The following is a 16761-nucleotide window of genomic DNA, read 5'->3' on the forward strand; positions in this document are numbered from 1 at the left end:
ATTAACTTTGCTTTTGTATTCTCTTCTGTTCTCCTGCCAGGCGTGGAAGGGAAGGCTGGAATGGCGGCAATCGCGGATCCTGACAACAAGGTTAATCCTGAGCACCTGTACCAGGAGCTGATGGCGGTGCTTCCTCCTTACGCCAGGCCTGTGTTCCTCCGCATCCTCCCCGCCGTTGACACCACAAGTACGTACCTCAGGGCCTGTGTTATGCAGCCTCTTGTGTGGATGAAACGGGAGTTTCCATTCCCCCTCCCTTCTTCATCCATGACTCAGCACATCATCCTATCTCTCTGGATTATCTCAGATACAGCAGAGTGCAGTGAAATTTGGGACATGAAACTGCAGATGCTGGGAATCTGGAAAGACCCACAAAGCACTGGAAGAACTCAGTGGGTCAGGCAGCATCTAAGGAGAATAAATGGGCAATCATCATTTGGAGTTTCCAGACTAGATGAAGGGTTCTCGGCCTGTAACACTGACTGTCCATTTCCCTCCATGGATGCTGCCTGACACGTTAAGGTCCTCCAGCTCTTTTTGCATTGAAATTTGTGGCTCATGTGATGAATAAACTGTATACTTAGTAACAGCAAGTGCAACATTTAAAATGCACGATGAGCAGCAAACAGCAGAGTGGTTAAAGATTGCAATCTGAAGTAATGTAAAGGAAATGCTATGGTGACAATAACAGAATAAGCAAGAAAAGTAGAGTTAACAGAGTTCTTCCTACAAAGTAAAACCTAACATCGTGAATGATTATGATGTTGCACTCCCAGATGAGCACAACACGTTTTATTTAAACGCAAACAACAGGAATTCTGCAGATGCTGGAAATTCAAGAGGTGCAGGCAGCATCTGTAGGAAGGGTCTCGGCCTGAAACGTCGACTGCACCTCTTCCTACAGATGCTGCCTGGCCTGCTGCGTTCACCAGCAACTTTGATGTGTGTTGCTCAACACGTTTTATGCTCACTTTGAAAAGAAGAATAAACTACAAACGTGTAAATCCCTGCAGCTGCCAACTCTGTGATCTCTGTCTCAGAGGCTGATGTCAGAAAATCTTTCAAGAGGGTGAACTCTCACAAGGCATCCGGCCCTGACGGTGTACCTGGTGAGGCTCTGAAAACCCATGCCAACTAACTGGCAGGAGTGTTCAAGGACATTTTCAATCTCTCTCTGCTGCAGTCGGAGGCTACCACTTACTTCAAAAGGACGATAACCGTACTAGTGTCCAAGAAGGGCAAGGTGAGCTGCCTTAATGACAGTCGCCCAGTGACACTCATATTGACTGTCGTGAAGTGCTTTGATAAGTTGGTCCTGGCTAGAATCAAGTCTTGCCTAAGCAGGAACCTTGTCCCAGACCCACTGGAATTTGTCTGTTGTCACTGTAGATCTACAGTGGATGCAATCTCACTAGCTCTCCACTTTACGTTCAATCACCTGGACAATAGCAATACCAACAACAGGCTGCTGTTTAGTGACTACATCTCTGTGTTCAGCACAATCACACCCTCAGTTCTGATCAACAAGCTCCAAAACCTGGGCCTCTGTACCTCCATCTGCAACTGGATCCTTGCCTTCCTCACCAGGAGAGCACATTCTGTGCGAATTGGAAATTACATCTCCATTTCACTGACAGTCAACACTGGCACATGATTAGCCCATTGCTCAACTCCCTCTACACCCCTGATCGTATGGCTCAAACATCATCTATAAATTTACTGACGACACAACTATTGTTGACTGAATTTTAGACGGTAACAAGGGACATACAGGAGTGAGATAGATCAGCTGGTATGTGGTGACCCACCAACAACCTTAGACTCAACATCAGTAAGACCAAGGAACTGATTGTGGATTTAAGGAAGGGAAATTTGAGGAAACATTCACCAGTCCTCGTTGAGAGATCAGAAGTGGAAAGTTCTTGGGTGTCAACATCTCAGGGGATCTATCCTGGGCTAACGTATGGATGCAATTATGAAGAAAGCACACCAGTGGCTATATTCCATTAGGTGTTTAAGGAGAATTGGTACGTCACCAAGGACACTCGCATATCTTTGGAGATGTATCATGGAGAGCATTCTAACTGGTTGCTTCACCATCTAGTATGGACGGGCCTCTGCACAGGATCAGTAAAAAGCTGCAGGAAGCTGTAAACTCAGCCAACTCCATCATGGGCACCAGCCTCCCCAGCATCCAGGACACCATCAAATGGCGATGCCTCAAAATATGTTGCATCCATCCTTAACAACCCCCGTCACCCAGGACATGCCCTTGTCTCAGTGCTACCATCAAGGAGTGAGTAAGGGAGCCTGAAGACACACACTCAATGTTTCAGAAACATCTTGGTCTTCTGGAAGATCAGAATGGTAATCTACATGTGGAGCCAAAAGAGATGGCGATGTCTTAAATGCAATGTTTGCATTTGTATTTACCCAGGAGATGGACACAGCGTCTATAGAATTGAGGCAAAATGGCATCAAAATTCATGGACTTTATACACATTTCAGAGGAGGAGGTGTGTGCTTTCTTGAGGCAGATTAGGGTGGATAAACATACCATTGAAGGAACACATACCAATCCTCGTAGAGGGATCAGAAGCGGAGAGAGTGAGCAGTTCCAAGTTCCTGGGTGTCAAGATATCTGAGGATCTAACCTGATTCCAACATATCGATGCAGTTATAAAGAAGGCAAGACAGCAGCTATACTTCATTAGGAGTTTGAAGAGATTTGGCATGTCAACAAATACACTCAAAAACTTCTATACCTGTACCATGAAGAGCATTCTGACAGGCTGTATCACTGTCTGGTATGCGGGGGTGGGGGGCTACTGCACAGGACCAAAAGAAGCTGCAGAGGGTTGTAAATCTAGTCAGCTCCATCTTGGGAACTAGCCTACAAAGTACCCAGGACATCTTCAAGGAGCGGTGTCTCAGAAAGGCAGCGTCCATTATTAAGAACCTCCAGCACCCAGGGCATGCCCTTTTCTCACGGTTACCATCAGGTAGGAGGTACAGAAGCCTAAAGGCACACCCTCTGTGTTTCAGGAAAGTTAACAAATTTCACATCACATGCCAGTGATAATAATTCTGATTCTGGTTCTAAATCTCCAGAGCCTGACACGTTGTTCCCTTGGATCCAGCGGGAGGGAAGTGCTAAATTGCTGGGCTCTAGCAGAGATGTTTAAATCATCTGTCGTGACAGGTGACGTGCCAGAGGATTGAAGGATAGCCAGTGTTGTTGCACTGTTTAAGAAAAGCTCTAAAAATAAACCAAGAAATTACAGGCCCTTGAGTCTGATATCAGTTGTGGGAGTTACGGGAAGGTATTCTAAGCAAGGAAGACTATCATGGAATGTAGCAGGATCTGGACCAGCTGAAAAAATGGGCAGAAAAATGGCAGATGGAACTTAATGGAGATAAGTGTGAGGCATTGCACTTTAGTAGGATCAACCAGGGTAGATCTTACGCAGTGAACGGTAGGGCACTGAGGAGTGTGGTAAAACAAAGGGATCTGTGAGTACAGGTCCATTATTCATTGAAAGTGGTGCCACAGGTAGAGAGGGTCGTAAAGAAAACTTTTGGTACATTGGCCTTCATAAGTCAAAGTATTGAGTACAGAAGATGGGATGTTATGCTGAAGTTGTATCAGACATTGGTGAAGCCTAATTTGTAGTATTGTGTACAGTTTTGGTCACGTACCTGCAGGAAAGATGTAAACAAGGTTGAAAGGATGCAGAGAAAATTTGCAAGGAAGTTGCTGGGTCCTAAGTTATATGGAAAGATTGAATATTCCTGGGGATGCAGAAAATTGAGAGGAGATTTGATAGCGGTATACAAAATTATGAGGGGCATAGATAGAGTAAATGCAAGCAGGCTTTTTCCACTGAGGTTGGGTGGTACTATAACCAGAAGTTATGGGTTAAGGGTGAAAGGTGAAAAGTTTAAGGGAACTTAAGGGGAAACTTCTTTACTCAGAGTGTGGTGAGCGTGTGGATTGAGCTTCCAGTGCAAGTGGTGCATGGGAGCTCGATTTCAACGTTGAAGAGAGATTTGGATAGGTACATGGACAGTAGAGATACAGAGGGCTATGGCTAGGATGGAGGTTGGTGGGAGTAGGCAGTTTAAATGGTTTCGGCATGGACTAGATGGACCACAGGGCCTATTTCTGTGCTGTACTTCTCTGTGACTCTGTCTTCCACCCTTCCTCCATCGGATTTCGGAATGGGCACTGTTCCGATGAACATTTCCCTGGTATTTATTTATTTCTGTGCTGTACTTCTCTATGACTCTATCTTCCTCCCTTCCTCCCTCCCTCCATTGGATTTCGGAATGCGCACTGTACCGATGAACATTTTCCTGGTATTTATTCCTCTCTTTTTGCATTACTTATTTAATTAGTTTTCTTATATACTTACTGTAATTAATACTTTATTAAGTGTTGCACTGTAGTGCTGCCACAAAACAACAAGTTTCACGAGATACAGTATGCCAGTGATATTAAACTTGATCTAGTTCTGATTCTGATGCCGAGTGAATACTGGAACACTGAGGGTGGATTACACCACATCTCATGGTGCAATCCGGGTCATATTACGATCGAGGAACATGTTTGTAGACCGGATATTGAACTTTTCACTGTTGGACTTCGGCCATATTGCACCGAGATACAACACTGGGCAGCACGGGAGGTCGTTCCTGCCTGTGGCCATCGAACTTGCAGCTCCTCCCGTAGAGGGTCAGACACCCTGAGCCATAGACTGGTCCTGGACTTATCTTCCATCTGGCATAGTTTGCATTTTGTTGTTTGATTGTTTGTGGTTTTTGTATTACTATATTTACGCTCTATTCTTGGTTGGTGCAGCTGTAACGAAACCCAATTTCCCTTGGGATCAATAAAGTATATCTATCCGTCTGTCTATCTATCTGAGCTCTCCACACCAGACAGCTGCCCCAGAAAGCAACGAGAAGCATGTGTGACATCTCTACCCCAAGAAGTAGGGAAAAGTAGACATCCCTCTGACGTTGCAAGGTCTCTGACTGGGGTCTGGCTTCAATTTCCTCTGGTCACCTCTGGAAGAATTAGGAAGAGGCGGGGATGCGCCAACCTTCGTGTCCTTATACAGAACCACTCAGCAGGTCAAGCAGCATATGTGGACAGAGAAACAAGGTTAATGTTTCAGTCCAAAGATCCTTTCTGACAAGGCTCTCCGACTTGGCACATTAACTCAGTTTCACAGAGTATAGAACAGTACAACACAGGAACAGGCCGTTTGGCCCACAATGTTCTGTCAAACCAGCTAAAAAACAAATCAGAAACACCCAAACACTAGTCCCTTTTACCTACACAATGTCCACACCCCTCCATCTCTTAAACATTTGTCCAAACATCTCTTAAAAGCCTCTATTGTATTTGCCTCTACCACTATACCAGGCATCTACCATTCTGAGTAAAAATCTTCCCTCACAGATGCTGCCTGACCATTTTCTGTTTTATTTCAGTCTGTTAACATTTGCAGTGTTCCTTTACTTTAATTGATCTTCACAATCTGCTTCGATCATGGCTGATCTCAATTTTAACCCCACTCCTAACTTCTTGTCTGAACAAAGTCTCCTGTGAGCTTTAGTTATGTTTTGAAGGGGAAAGTTTCAGACTTGCTCTCCAATCTGTGAGAAGAACAGGAGTCTAGCTCTAATTTAAAGACTATTATCCCCCTACAACCATTACATTCTTGAACTAACTAATTACGACTCAACGTTGGAACATCTTGGACATCCTGTTGCAGTACCGTGGCTTAGTCTCTAGCTTTGTTTAGTTGTACTATGATTATTTGTATTAATGCCTTGCTTTGCTCAGTTAACTTGCAGGTTGAGTCAGAGTTGAGGAAGGTAAATGAAACATTAGCATTCATTTTGAGAGGACTAGAATACAAAAGCAAGGATGTAATGCTGAGGCTTTATAAGGCATTGTTCAGACTGCACTTGGAGTATTGTGAGCAGTTTAGGGCCCCTTATCTAAGAAAACATGCTGGGCATTGAAGAGGGTCACAAGAATGATCCTGGGATGAAAGGGTTAATGTATGTGGAGCATTTGATGGGTCTGGGCCTGTACTCACTGGAGTTTTCAAGAGTGAGGGAGGATTTATTTGAAACATATTGAAGGCCCAGATAGAGTGGCTATGAAGAGGAAATTTCCTATAGTCAGGAGTCTCGGACCAGAGCACACAGCCTCAGAGTAGAGTGATCTAGAACGGAATTGAAAAATTTCTTTAACTAGAGGATGTTGAGTGCTTCCGGCAGGATGGGAATTTTGAATGTGTATTTGGTGACTGAAGGTGACCCCCTATGAACTGGAATCTCTTTATTGTTTTAGGTACGTTCAAGATCCAAAAGACCAGGTTACGTAAGCAAGGTTTCGATCCGCATCAAGTGCAAGACAAGCTTTTCTTCCTCGACTCAAAACTGTCCAAGTATATCCCTTTAGACAGGAAGGTGTACGAGATGATCCTGGCCGGGAATTATCGTCTTTAGATTAGGAAGCCAATCCTGGCATGTTAACAAAATTAAACACAAATTACGGTTAAGGTGGGGGAAGAGCTGAGGTACGAACTGTGCACCGAGCAGGGAAAGGATCTGCTGTGGACTGAAACATTATTTGGTCACTGATGTTGAATTCCAGGTCTCTCAGTCACTTTGGAATTATTCAGAACCCGGGCTCCAGTCTGCAGTCAGGAGCAGTGCTCCAGGAGCCCAATCTAAAATCAGGAATTCAGAACATGCAACTGCCTACTGATACCCATGGACTGGGAATCCAGGGGTCGGATTCAAACATAGGAACTCTGCAAATAAGGAATTGTTGGGCTTCACTCTCTGCTCTGGGACAGTGTCCTATCAACGTGCCAGCTGCTGGAAGGGGAGACAGGCACGAAAGGCAGCTATCGCAGACTCCCTGCAGTCACACCAGCTTCCAACCATCTCCCGCCCTCTGACACCAGCCGTCTTGGTTCAGTCTCCCTTCTTTTTTCCCCTATTAGTCTAGACTCTCGGTGTACAGTAGTGTTGCAGCCTGTTCCCTGCTTTTCCACATGGTACTTGTTTGGATATTTTTCTGTGTGTATGTATGACTAGGGATTCTGCATCCATGTGTTTTGTGCCTATGTACTTCTTAATATGTGTCTCTATGCTTGAGGATTTCTGTGTGTATGTATCTAGGGCTCTGACTTTGGAGTATCTGTACGGAGGGGGGGCTAATCTCTCTATCTATCTATCTCTGACACACTCTCTCTCTCTCTCTCTCTCTCTCTCTGACACTTTGTCTCTGTCTGTCTCTGTCCTATCTATCTCCACCTCTATCTCTGTCTTTTTTTCTCTCTGTGTGTCTCTCTCTGTGCTTATGTGAGTGAGTGAGAGACCCTAGATGCCACTTGGTGTGTCTCAATTTCTTTGTGTGTGTGTTTGTGAATGTGCACCCTCACTGCTGTTTTGGGAACTTGCTGTGGCTGCTCTCTGGATCACTGAGGTTCAGCTCAGCATTCAGGTGAATGCAGCAGAAACGAGTTAATTTACTTGAACTCGGTCCACTTCAAGCACTCGCCCTGGTATGAGGAACAGAGGTATCGCTGGGAAATAAGTTGTTGACTTATAAGCAGTTTGTCCGGGATCCTCACCGGTTTGACCCCTGTATCCATATGTCCATATCTAGGGTTGCTGTGTGATGTGGAGCTCTGGGGCATTCTTTCTGCCCTCTGCCCCACCCCCCAACCCTCAAACCAGAGACTCTCCCAACACAAAGCAAAGGGCTGACTTAGTGACTGAAGGACTAGCATTGAGGGATAATGCAGGGAGCTCCTGAACGTTGGTTCAGACTCAGCACAGCTCAGGCACCTCTGAAACACTGACCATCCTACTCTGCGCTGACAGTCATGTTTCTGCTCAGGCACAATCTCAAGTTTGCTCCAGCGCAGCTCTGCCCTTTTGCTCCAGAGCAGCCTGTCACTCAGACAAGCTCCCCTTCTCACTCTGGCCCCAGGACAGCCGATCTCCCACTGAGACCCCCACTGCCCAGTATGAGTATGCCGTGCTGGCAAAACAGGAACCCCTGTCTGATCCTTCCCCACACCCTCCTCCATTTGCCACTCTCAAGGGCATAAGGAAGAGCCTTCATTTAGAGTGTCTAGTTAGGCACTCCTCAGCAATCGAACACCTGCATCCAGACGGAATTCATTCAGTGGAGCTGAATGAGTCATTCTTAGGAAAGACTGCCACCAAGAACTGGTAAGTTTATTCTTAATGCTTCCTGCAGCCCAGCTCAAGAGGAAGAAGGGAGTTTTCTCCACATACAGAATGTGATCTCTACTTCAAGGAATATTTAAAAACTCATAGGAATTATTCATGTTATGTTTGAATCTATTCACTATTGGAAATTGATTAAAGAGAGTCTTGACAATTTGACCTGGAGCTAGCCTCAACAAAAACACTCTCCTCTCCGGACATCATTGTCAGAAGCACAAGTTTAATGTTTAGCTGCAAGAATGTGTCCAAGGCACTCTATTGCCGAACAAGAATGGATATTCTGACCAAGCATGGGTATATGTTGGGAAACTCTAATCTTCATTGAAACTGGCATAAGTGAAGGTTGATAGAATATGATTGATTTCACTAGATTGTAACAATTTACCTCTTTTTCTTTGAAGGACTGATATGTCTTGAGAATCAGTTTTCTTCACTGGATTTAACCAGCCCAGCCACTCACTACGGTCTACTTATCAATCAGTAGTACAGTAGTGCATATTGTATCTTTGTTGAAGTATGATTAAACATTGTGTGCCTTAAATGCTGCCTGTGTGTATGTGTGTGTGTGTGAGAGAGAGGGAGGGAGAGAGGAGTAGTACAAACGTTACTGAAACATCAGCTGAAATCTGGTACAGAAATTCATACTCGACTGCTGTAATGTTGATATATGCGTATAGATTAGCACAGACAAGAGAACTCTGGTTTGCTTTTCGAAAAGATTATTTAACATATTAATTATAATTTAATTTAATTTTTATATTTTTACTTTAGAGATTCAGCACAGTAACGGGTCCTTCTGGCCCAACGAGTCCATACCATTCAATTACACCCATGTGACCAGTTAACCTACATACATACCCCTACGTTTTTGGAATGTGCAGGGAAACTGGAGCATCTGGAGGAAACGATCGCAGTCCCATGCAAGCTCCTTACAGAAAGCAGCGGGTATTGAACCCGGGTCACCGCACTGTCGTAGTGTTATGCTAACCAATATTCAACCGTGCCACGACTTGAGAGTTTGATGAGTGGACCTGAGAGAGATCCATAAGATCATGAGGGGCATCGACAGGGTGAAAGCTCCCAGGGAGAGGGCTACTAAGCACAAGCAGAAATAGGTTCACGATCAGAAGTGAGGGATTTGAAAGGGACATCGGGGCATCTTTTTCACCCAATGTTTGAAACAAGCTGCTGGAAATAGCTTGAGGTGGGCTCATTAGCAACGTTTAAAAGCTAGCAGGACAGGAGAGGTTTAGAGGGCAATGATCAAAATGCGGTAAATAGGACGAGCAGCGTAGTTGGCACGGACAAGCGATGCTGTAACGTACTATGGCTCAAGCCTGTACTCCATGCAGTTAGGTAGGATGAGGAGAAATCTTATTGAAACCCAGCAGACATTGAGAAGTCTGGATAGGTAGACGTGGAGAGGATGGTTCCATTAGTAGGAGAGATTAGGATCTGAGAGCATCGCCTCAGAATAAAGGGAAGCCAGTTTAAAACTGAAATGAGGAATTTCTTAAGACACGGTGGTGAAGCTGTGGAATTCGTTGCCACAGAGGCCAATAGAGCTAATCATTGCTTGTATTTAAGGCAGAAAACAGGTTCTTGATTGGTAAGGGGTTAATGGTTACAGGGAGAATTGAGGGATTCTGCTTTTAAAAAACAGCTATGATTGAATGGTAGAACAGAACCAATAGGCTGATTTTGCTCCATAAATGCAGGAGATATTTCATGGCCATATGAAATTGTTGTATGGGATCTTGGTGTCCTAACAGAGCTTTGGTTAAATGCCTGATGTGGAATAGCATTAAAGAGACTCTTTAAGATCTTGTCAGTAACACATAAGTCAAGCCAAAGGGAGTCAAAATCAGGTTTATTATCACTGTCCTGTTGACCTTCATAAATCAGGGCATTGAGAGCAGTTGAAATGTTACATTGGAGTTGTGTAAGATGCTGGTGAAGCCAAATTTAGAGTATTTAGAACAACGATATTGTGCGCAGTTCTGGCCATCTACCGAAGAGAAGATACCAATAAACTTGAAGGAGTGCAGAGAAAATTTACAAGGATGTTGCTGGGTCTGGAGGACCCAAGTTATATGGAAAGATTGAATAAAGTAAGACTTTATTCCTTGGAACGTAGAAGATTGAGGGAAGATTTGATAGAAGTATACAAAATAATGAAGGGTATAGATAGGGTAAATGCATGCAGGCTTTTTCCATTGATGTTGGGTGGGATTACAACTAAAGGTCATGGGTGAAGGGTGAAAGGTTTAAAGGAAACGTGAGGAGTCTTCACTCAGAGGGTCTTGAGAGTGTGGAACGAGCTACCAGCGCAACTGGAGTATGCAGGTTCAATTTTAATATTTGCTAAGTTTGGATAGGTACACGGATGGTAGGGGTATAGGGCGCTATGGTCCCAGTGCAGATCAATGGAATAGCAGTTTAAATTATTCAGCATGGTCTAGATGGGCCAAAGGGCTTGTTTCTGTCCTGTACTTTTCATAATTCTATGACTAAGGGTATGCCTTTATCCCAGGAGCACAGGAGAATGAGGGGTAATCTTACAGAAAATATACAAAATTTTAAGAAATCTAGATAGGATCAAAGCATGCAGGCTTTTCACTGAGATTCAGTGAGATGACAATTAGAGGTCATAGGGTTAGAGAGAAAGGTGAAGTGTTTATGTAGAATCTCAGGGGAAACTTCAGTTAGAGGGTACCTTGAATGTGGAATGAGCTGTCAGCAGAAGTGGTAAAGGCAGATTCAATTGTAACATTGAAGAGAAGTTTGGATAGGTACAGGGATGTGAGAGGTATGGAGTGCTGTGGTCGAGGTTCAGGTAGATGGAAATGGGCAGAAAGCCAGGCCAGTGTGGACTAGATAGGCCAAAGGGCCTGTTTCTGTACTGTCGTGTTCTATGACGTGAGATCTGTTGTGGCAACAATACAGTGCAAAGATATAAATTCCAAAATAAACAAAGTAGTGCTAATTAAAAGGAATAATGAATTAATGTTCATGGGTTCATGGACTATTCAGAAAGAAAACTGGTTTACTTAACAATCTTTGGCAAAAAAATCTCAGTATCCTCCCACTCTATATCTGCCTCATTGCCAAGCACTATCGGAGTCGGGTGAGCCCATCCACGTGGAAGTTTCATAACTGAAATAAAACCCTATTGTAGTGCAATCGAGACACCTTGAAATAAATGAACTTCAGTTTGCAGCAAATTGCGAACTCTGTGGCTGAAAAGCTCTGGAAAACTCTTGTGGAGTTTGAGGAAGTTGGAATTGTACTTCAGAGTCATCCTGAGTGCTTTCAGTCCCTGTCTTCACCAATTCAGCTGTAAGAGCCGGGATGAATTCCTGCTGCTGTCAGTAAGGAGTTTGAACATTTTCCCTGTGACCATGTGGATTTCATACGTGTGCTCCAGTTTCTTCCCACATTCCAAGGACATACAGTTAAGCTTAGTAAGTTATGGACATGCTATGTTGGCGACACTTGTGGGCTGCCGAGCAGAATGCTCAATGATTCAATTTGACGCAAAGCGATGAATTTCACTGTGTTTAGATGTACATGTGACAAATAAAGCTAATCTTCAAAAAGACTCTTACTGTAATTTCATTTGCAAAGCACCTGCAATTTGGCAAAACACTGGAAGCACAGATTTCAAAAATCATTTGACAGCTGGTCACAAATAGGTATTAGAAAAGAGTGTCAATAGTGTGACTGAAGAGAGAAAGAGATAGGAGATTGAGGTGAGGTTAGGGTCTTGGCGGTTGAAGGCACATCCATTATTAATGGTTCAATTTGATATCAGAGAATGCATACGGCATACAACCTGAATTCTTACTCTTCACAGACATCCACAAGGCAAGCATAGAATGAATGATAGAAACATTAAAACCCCAAAACCTCCCTCCTTCCCTTCCCCCTTCCTTTGCACAAACAGTAACAGAAGCCTTGACCCTCCCCCTTCCCCCCAATTGTTCCACTAGAAGCACCAACCCTCCTCCCACCACCCATCAGGCAAGCAACAGCAAACTACTGCCCCCCACAAAGAGACCATGATACAGAGTATCAAAACTACAGTCCATAATCCAGCACAGAGGTATCTCAGACAGGGTCTCTTTCTCTTTCTCCATCAAGGGAGAGAGAGGTCACTCTGCAATGAGAGCACAGACCAACAACTTGCTGTTCCAATGTCACAATTTTCCACTTTGCTTCTTCAAGTATGTTCCCCCACTCCCCTGGTCTTGGGGACTGATAGGCTCTCAGTCGCCATCAAAGACAGAGAGAGGCTTGCATGAGTACTGGGCCTTCTTTTGACACCAGCACACACTACCTGCTGTCTCAATGTTTCAGTCTCCCACACTACTTCAGTCGGCGAAATAAGCGAGGAATCGGGTTGTCCGCAGGGCTGTTCACCGAAGGCTCATGTCATCCAGGCATTCTCGGAGGTAGCAAAGCGCCTGTCTGAAAACCCACCGCTTGCGAAGAGCCATAGTTTGAATTGTAGACCGCGCACTCCGACAGAACCCCGACCACCTTGTAAAGAAAAGAAAGACATAAGAGAAGAAGAATAAGCTACTTCGTGGACAAACTGCAAGAAGTCTCCTGGGTCTGCAAAAATGGCTGGTGCTATCTCTCCTCACTCTTCCCTTCATGCAGATATACTGTATTCAAGCAATTGGAAAGATGCAGAGAGCTCAGAGACCATATTTAGCAATACAACATTGCCACAGGCTTTTTGGTCCAATGAATCTATGCCAACCATGCTGTCCTCCCAACTAGACCAATTTTCTTTTAAATCTTCCCCCCCACCCTAAATCTCTGCCCATAGTTTTGATCTGCTATAGAAAGACTGACAAACAATTAACTAATGTGCAAGGAATGACAAACAATAATAAATAGATAGAGAGAGAAAGATAAATATGAAAAAGTCTGCAGATACTGGAAATCCAAAGCAACAAACACAGATGCTGGAGGAACTCAACTCAGCAGGTCAGGCAGCATCAATGGAAAAGAGTAACCAGTCAACATTTCAGGCTGAGACCCTTCTTCATGACTGGAAAGGAAGGGGGAAGACACCAAAATAAAAAGGTGGGAGGATGGGAAAGAGGGATAGCTAGAAGGTGATAGGTGAAGCCAAGTAGGTGGTAAAGGTAAAGGGCGGGGGAAGAAGGAATCTGATGGGAGAGGAGAGCTAACCTTAGGAGAAAGGGAAGGAGGAGGGGACCCGGGGGAAGTGATAGGCAGGTGAGAAAGTTGTTAATTAAATAAAACTGAGAACATGAGTTGTAGAGTCCTTCAAAGTGAAACTTGAAGGTGGATGGTTGTGGAATCAGTTCAGTGTCAAGGTGAGTGAAGTTATCCATGCTGGTTCCGGAGTGGATGAGAACGTGGAGAGAACAGCTGGCAGGAACAGATAGTGGGGGAAGAGGATTGCATTGTGAGCAGCAGACGCAAAGAGCCGATGGCCTCCTTTTTATGCTGTGTGGAAAACATGAAATAATTGAATGCAAGGCCCAAAATTTCAGGCATCCGTTACCCACTCCATTTGGCCATCACCCACACACTCCTCCCTCTGGTACCCTCTCCCTACTGTTACCATCTGCCCTCTGTATCTCTCCTACATTTGATTCCATTATCTGCAGCCCTTTGCCACCAGCCTCTGTCGCTATTTCCACTCTCCTCCTTCATCTGCCTATCACCCATCAAGATCTGGATCCATCCAATGCTTGCCAGCTCTTGCTCCATCCATTTCCCTCACCTTTTTATACTGGCTATCTCCATTATGTCTTTATTCATAGTCATACTTTATTAATCCCAGTTGCTCCATAAGTAATAAATAGTAATAGAACCATAAATAGTTAAATAGTAATATGTAAATTATGCCAGTAAATTATGAAATAAGTCCAGGACCAGCCTATTGGCTCAGGGTGTCTGACCCTCCAAGGGAGGAGCTGTAAAGTTTGATGGCCACAGGCAGGAATGACTTCCTATGACGCTCTGTGTTGCATCTCGGTGGAATAAGTCTCCGGCTGAATGTACTCCTGTGCCCAACCAGTCCATTATGTAGGTGATGGGAGACATTGTCCAAGATGGCATGCAACTTGGACAGCATCCTCTTTTCAGACACCACTGTCAGAGAGTCCAGTTCCATCCCCACAACATCACTGGCCTTACGAATGAGTTTGTTGATTCTGTTGGTGTCTGCTACCCTCAGCCTGCTGCCCCAGCACACAACAGCAAACATGATAGCACTGGCCACCACAGACTCATAGAACATCCTCAGCATCGTCTGGCGGATGTTAAAGGACCTCAGTCTCCTCAGGAAATAGAGACGGCTCTGACCCTTCTTGTAGACAGCCTCAATGTTCTTTGACCAGTCCAGTTTATTGTCAATTCGTATTCCCAGATATTTGTAATCCACCACCATGTCCACACTGACCCCCTGCATGGAAACAGGGGTCACCGATACCTTAGCTCTCCTCAGGTCTACCACCAGCTCCTTTAAATCCATGTGAAGGGTCTTAAGCCAAAATGTTGCCTGTCTATCTCCCTCCATCAGTAAACACAAAATACTCTGCAGATGCTGGGGTCAAAGCAACACTCACAACAAGCTGGAGGAACTCAGCAGGTCGGGCAGCATCCGTGGAAACGATCAGTCAACATTTCAGGCCGGAACCCTTTGTCAGAACTGAAGAGGGAAGGGACAGAGGCCCTATAAGGAAGGTGGGGGGATGGTGGGAAGGAGAAGGCTGGTAGGTTCCAGGTGAAAAACCAGTAAGGGGAAAGATAAAGGGATGGGGGAGGGGAGGCAGGGAGGTGATAGGCGGGAAAGGTGAAGAAGGAATAGGGGAAAACACAATGGGTAGTAGAAGGAGGCAGAACCATGAGGGAGGTGATAGGCAGCTGGGGGAGGGGGCAGAGTGACATAGGGATAGGGGAAGGGAGAGGGAGGGAATTACTGGAAGTTGGAGAATTCTATGTTCATACCAAGGGGCTGGAGACTACTTTGTCAAGCACCTCCACTCCATCCGCCACAACAGACAGGATCTCCGGGTTACCATCCACTTCAACTCTACTTCCCATTCCCATTCAGATATGTCCATACATGGTCTCCTCTACTGCCATGATGAGGCTAAACTCAGGTTGGAGGAGCAACACCTCATATACTGTCTAGGTAGTCTCCAGCCCCTTGGTATGAACATAGAATTCTCCAACTTCCGGTAATTCCCTCCCCCTCCTATCCCCCACCCCAGTTTCACTCTGCCCCCTCCCCCAGCTGCCTATCACCTCCCTCATGGTTCTGCCTCCTTCTACTACCCATTGTGCTTCCCCCTATTCCTTCTTCACCTTTCCTGCCTATCACCTCCCTGCCTCCCTTCCCCCACCCCTTTATCTTTCCCCTTTCTGGTTTTTCACCAGGAACCTACCAGCTTTCTCCTTCCCACCATCCCCCCACCTTCTTTATAGGGCCTCTGCCCCTTCCCTCTACAGTCCTGATGAAGGGTTCCGGCCTGAAACATTGACTGATCGTTTCCATGGATGCTGCCCGACCTGCTGAGTTCCTCCAGCATGTTGTGAGTGTTGCTTCCCTCCATCAGTGCTGCCTGAGCCAGAGCTCCCCCCAACAGCTCAATTTTTGCTTTGTATCAGTCCACTGGCAAGCAGCAGCAGGAGAATCCTCCATTGTTATTGGTGATCTCTGAGGTTCTACAAGAGCAGATTCAATGAATTCTGTCTGTGCAGAATGGGTGCAGTCTGGGTCTAAGCAACCTCTGCCTAGTAGATAAAGACCGTCAGTGCCATCGCATGCAACCCTCCAAAACTCTGAAAGTCATAATGGTGACACGAGGGGGCTGCTGATGCTGGTGTTTGCAGCAACAAACAATCTGCTGAAGAGCTCAGGGGATCAAGCAGCATCTGTAGGGGGGGAGGGGGAGCAGGAACTGTTGACGTGTTGGGTTGAAACCCTGCAACAGCACTTGGTGGGGAGTGATGTCACCTCGGGCTCCTGCCTCACCACAGTGGATGTTTCCAGTAGGAGCAGAGTCCCTGATCCAAAGGCACAGCCACAAAATAGAGGAAAGTTCCTTTTGAACTGAGGTGAGGAGGAATTTCTCAGCCAGACGTTGGTGAATCTGTAAAAATCATTGCCACAAGAGAACTATGAAGACCAAATATTTGAGTCTACTTAAGACTAAGATTGATAGGCTCTTGATTGGTAAGGATGTTAAAGGTTATGGCGAGAAGACAGGAGAATGGAGTTAAAAATAATCAGCTCGATGGACTTGATCTTTAATTCTGCTCCTGTACCTTATGGTCATTCTCCATCTTCTCTTTATAATTCCTCAGTTTTACTGTTTCAGAGGACCCATCCTTGGGCCCAGCAGGCAGGCACAATTACAAAGAAAGTACAGCAGTGTCTCCTAGGAGTTTACAAAGGTTTGGCATAACATCCAAATCTTT

At 45.1% G+C, this 16761-nt stretch overlaps 1 protein-coding gene across 4 annotated transcripts in view; it reads left to right on the forward strand.

Annotated features, from left to right (window-relative positions):
- LOC140191261 (long-chain fatty acid transport protein 1-like) overlaps positions 1–11890 on the forward strand; it is an 89292-nt gene extending 77402 nt beyond the window's left edge. For all 4 annotated transcript variants that reach the window (XM_072248508.1, XM_072248509.1, XM_072248507.1 and 1 more), the window contains 2 exons: positions 41–187; positions 6371–11890. In XM_072248508.1, coding sequence (XP_072104609.1) covers positions 41–187; positions 6371–6528 — 305 coding nt within the window. In that variant the 3' untranslated portion in view covers positions 6529–11890. The remainder of the gene's footprint in view (positions 1–40; positions 188–6370) is intronic.
- Positions 11891–16761: the final 4871 nt, after the last annotated feature.

This window comes from Mobula birostris, chromosome 32 (genome assembly GCF_030028105.1).
Source record: "Mobula birostris isolate sMobBir1 chromosome 32, sMobBir1.hap1, whole genome shotgun sequence".
NCBI classification, from domain to species: domain Eukaryota; kingdom Metazoa; phylum Chordata; class Chondrichthyes; order Myliobatiformes; family Myliobatidae; genus Mobula; species Mobula birostris.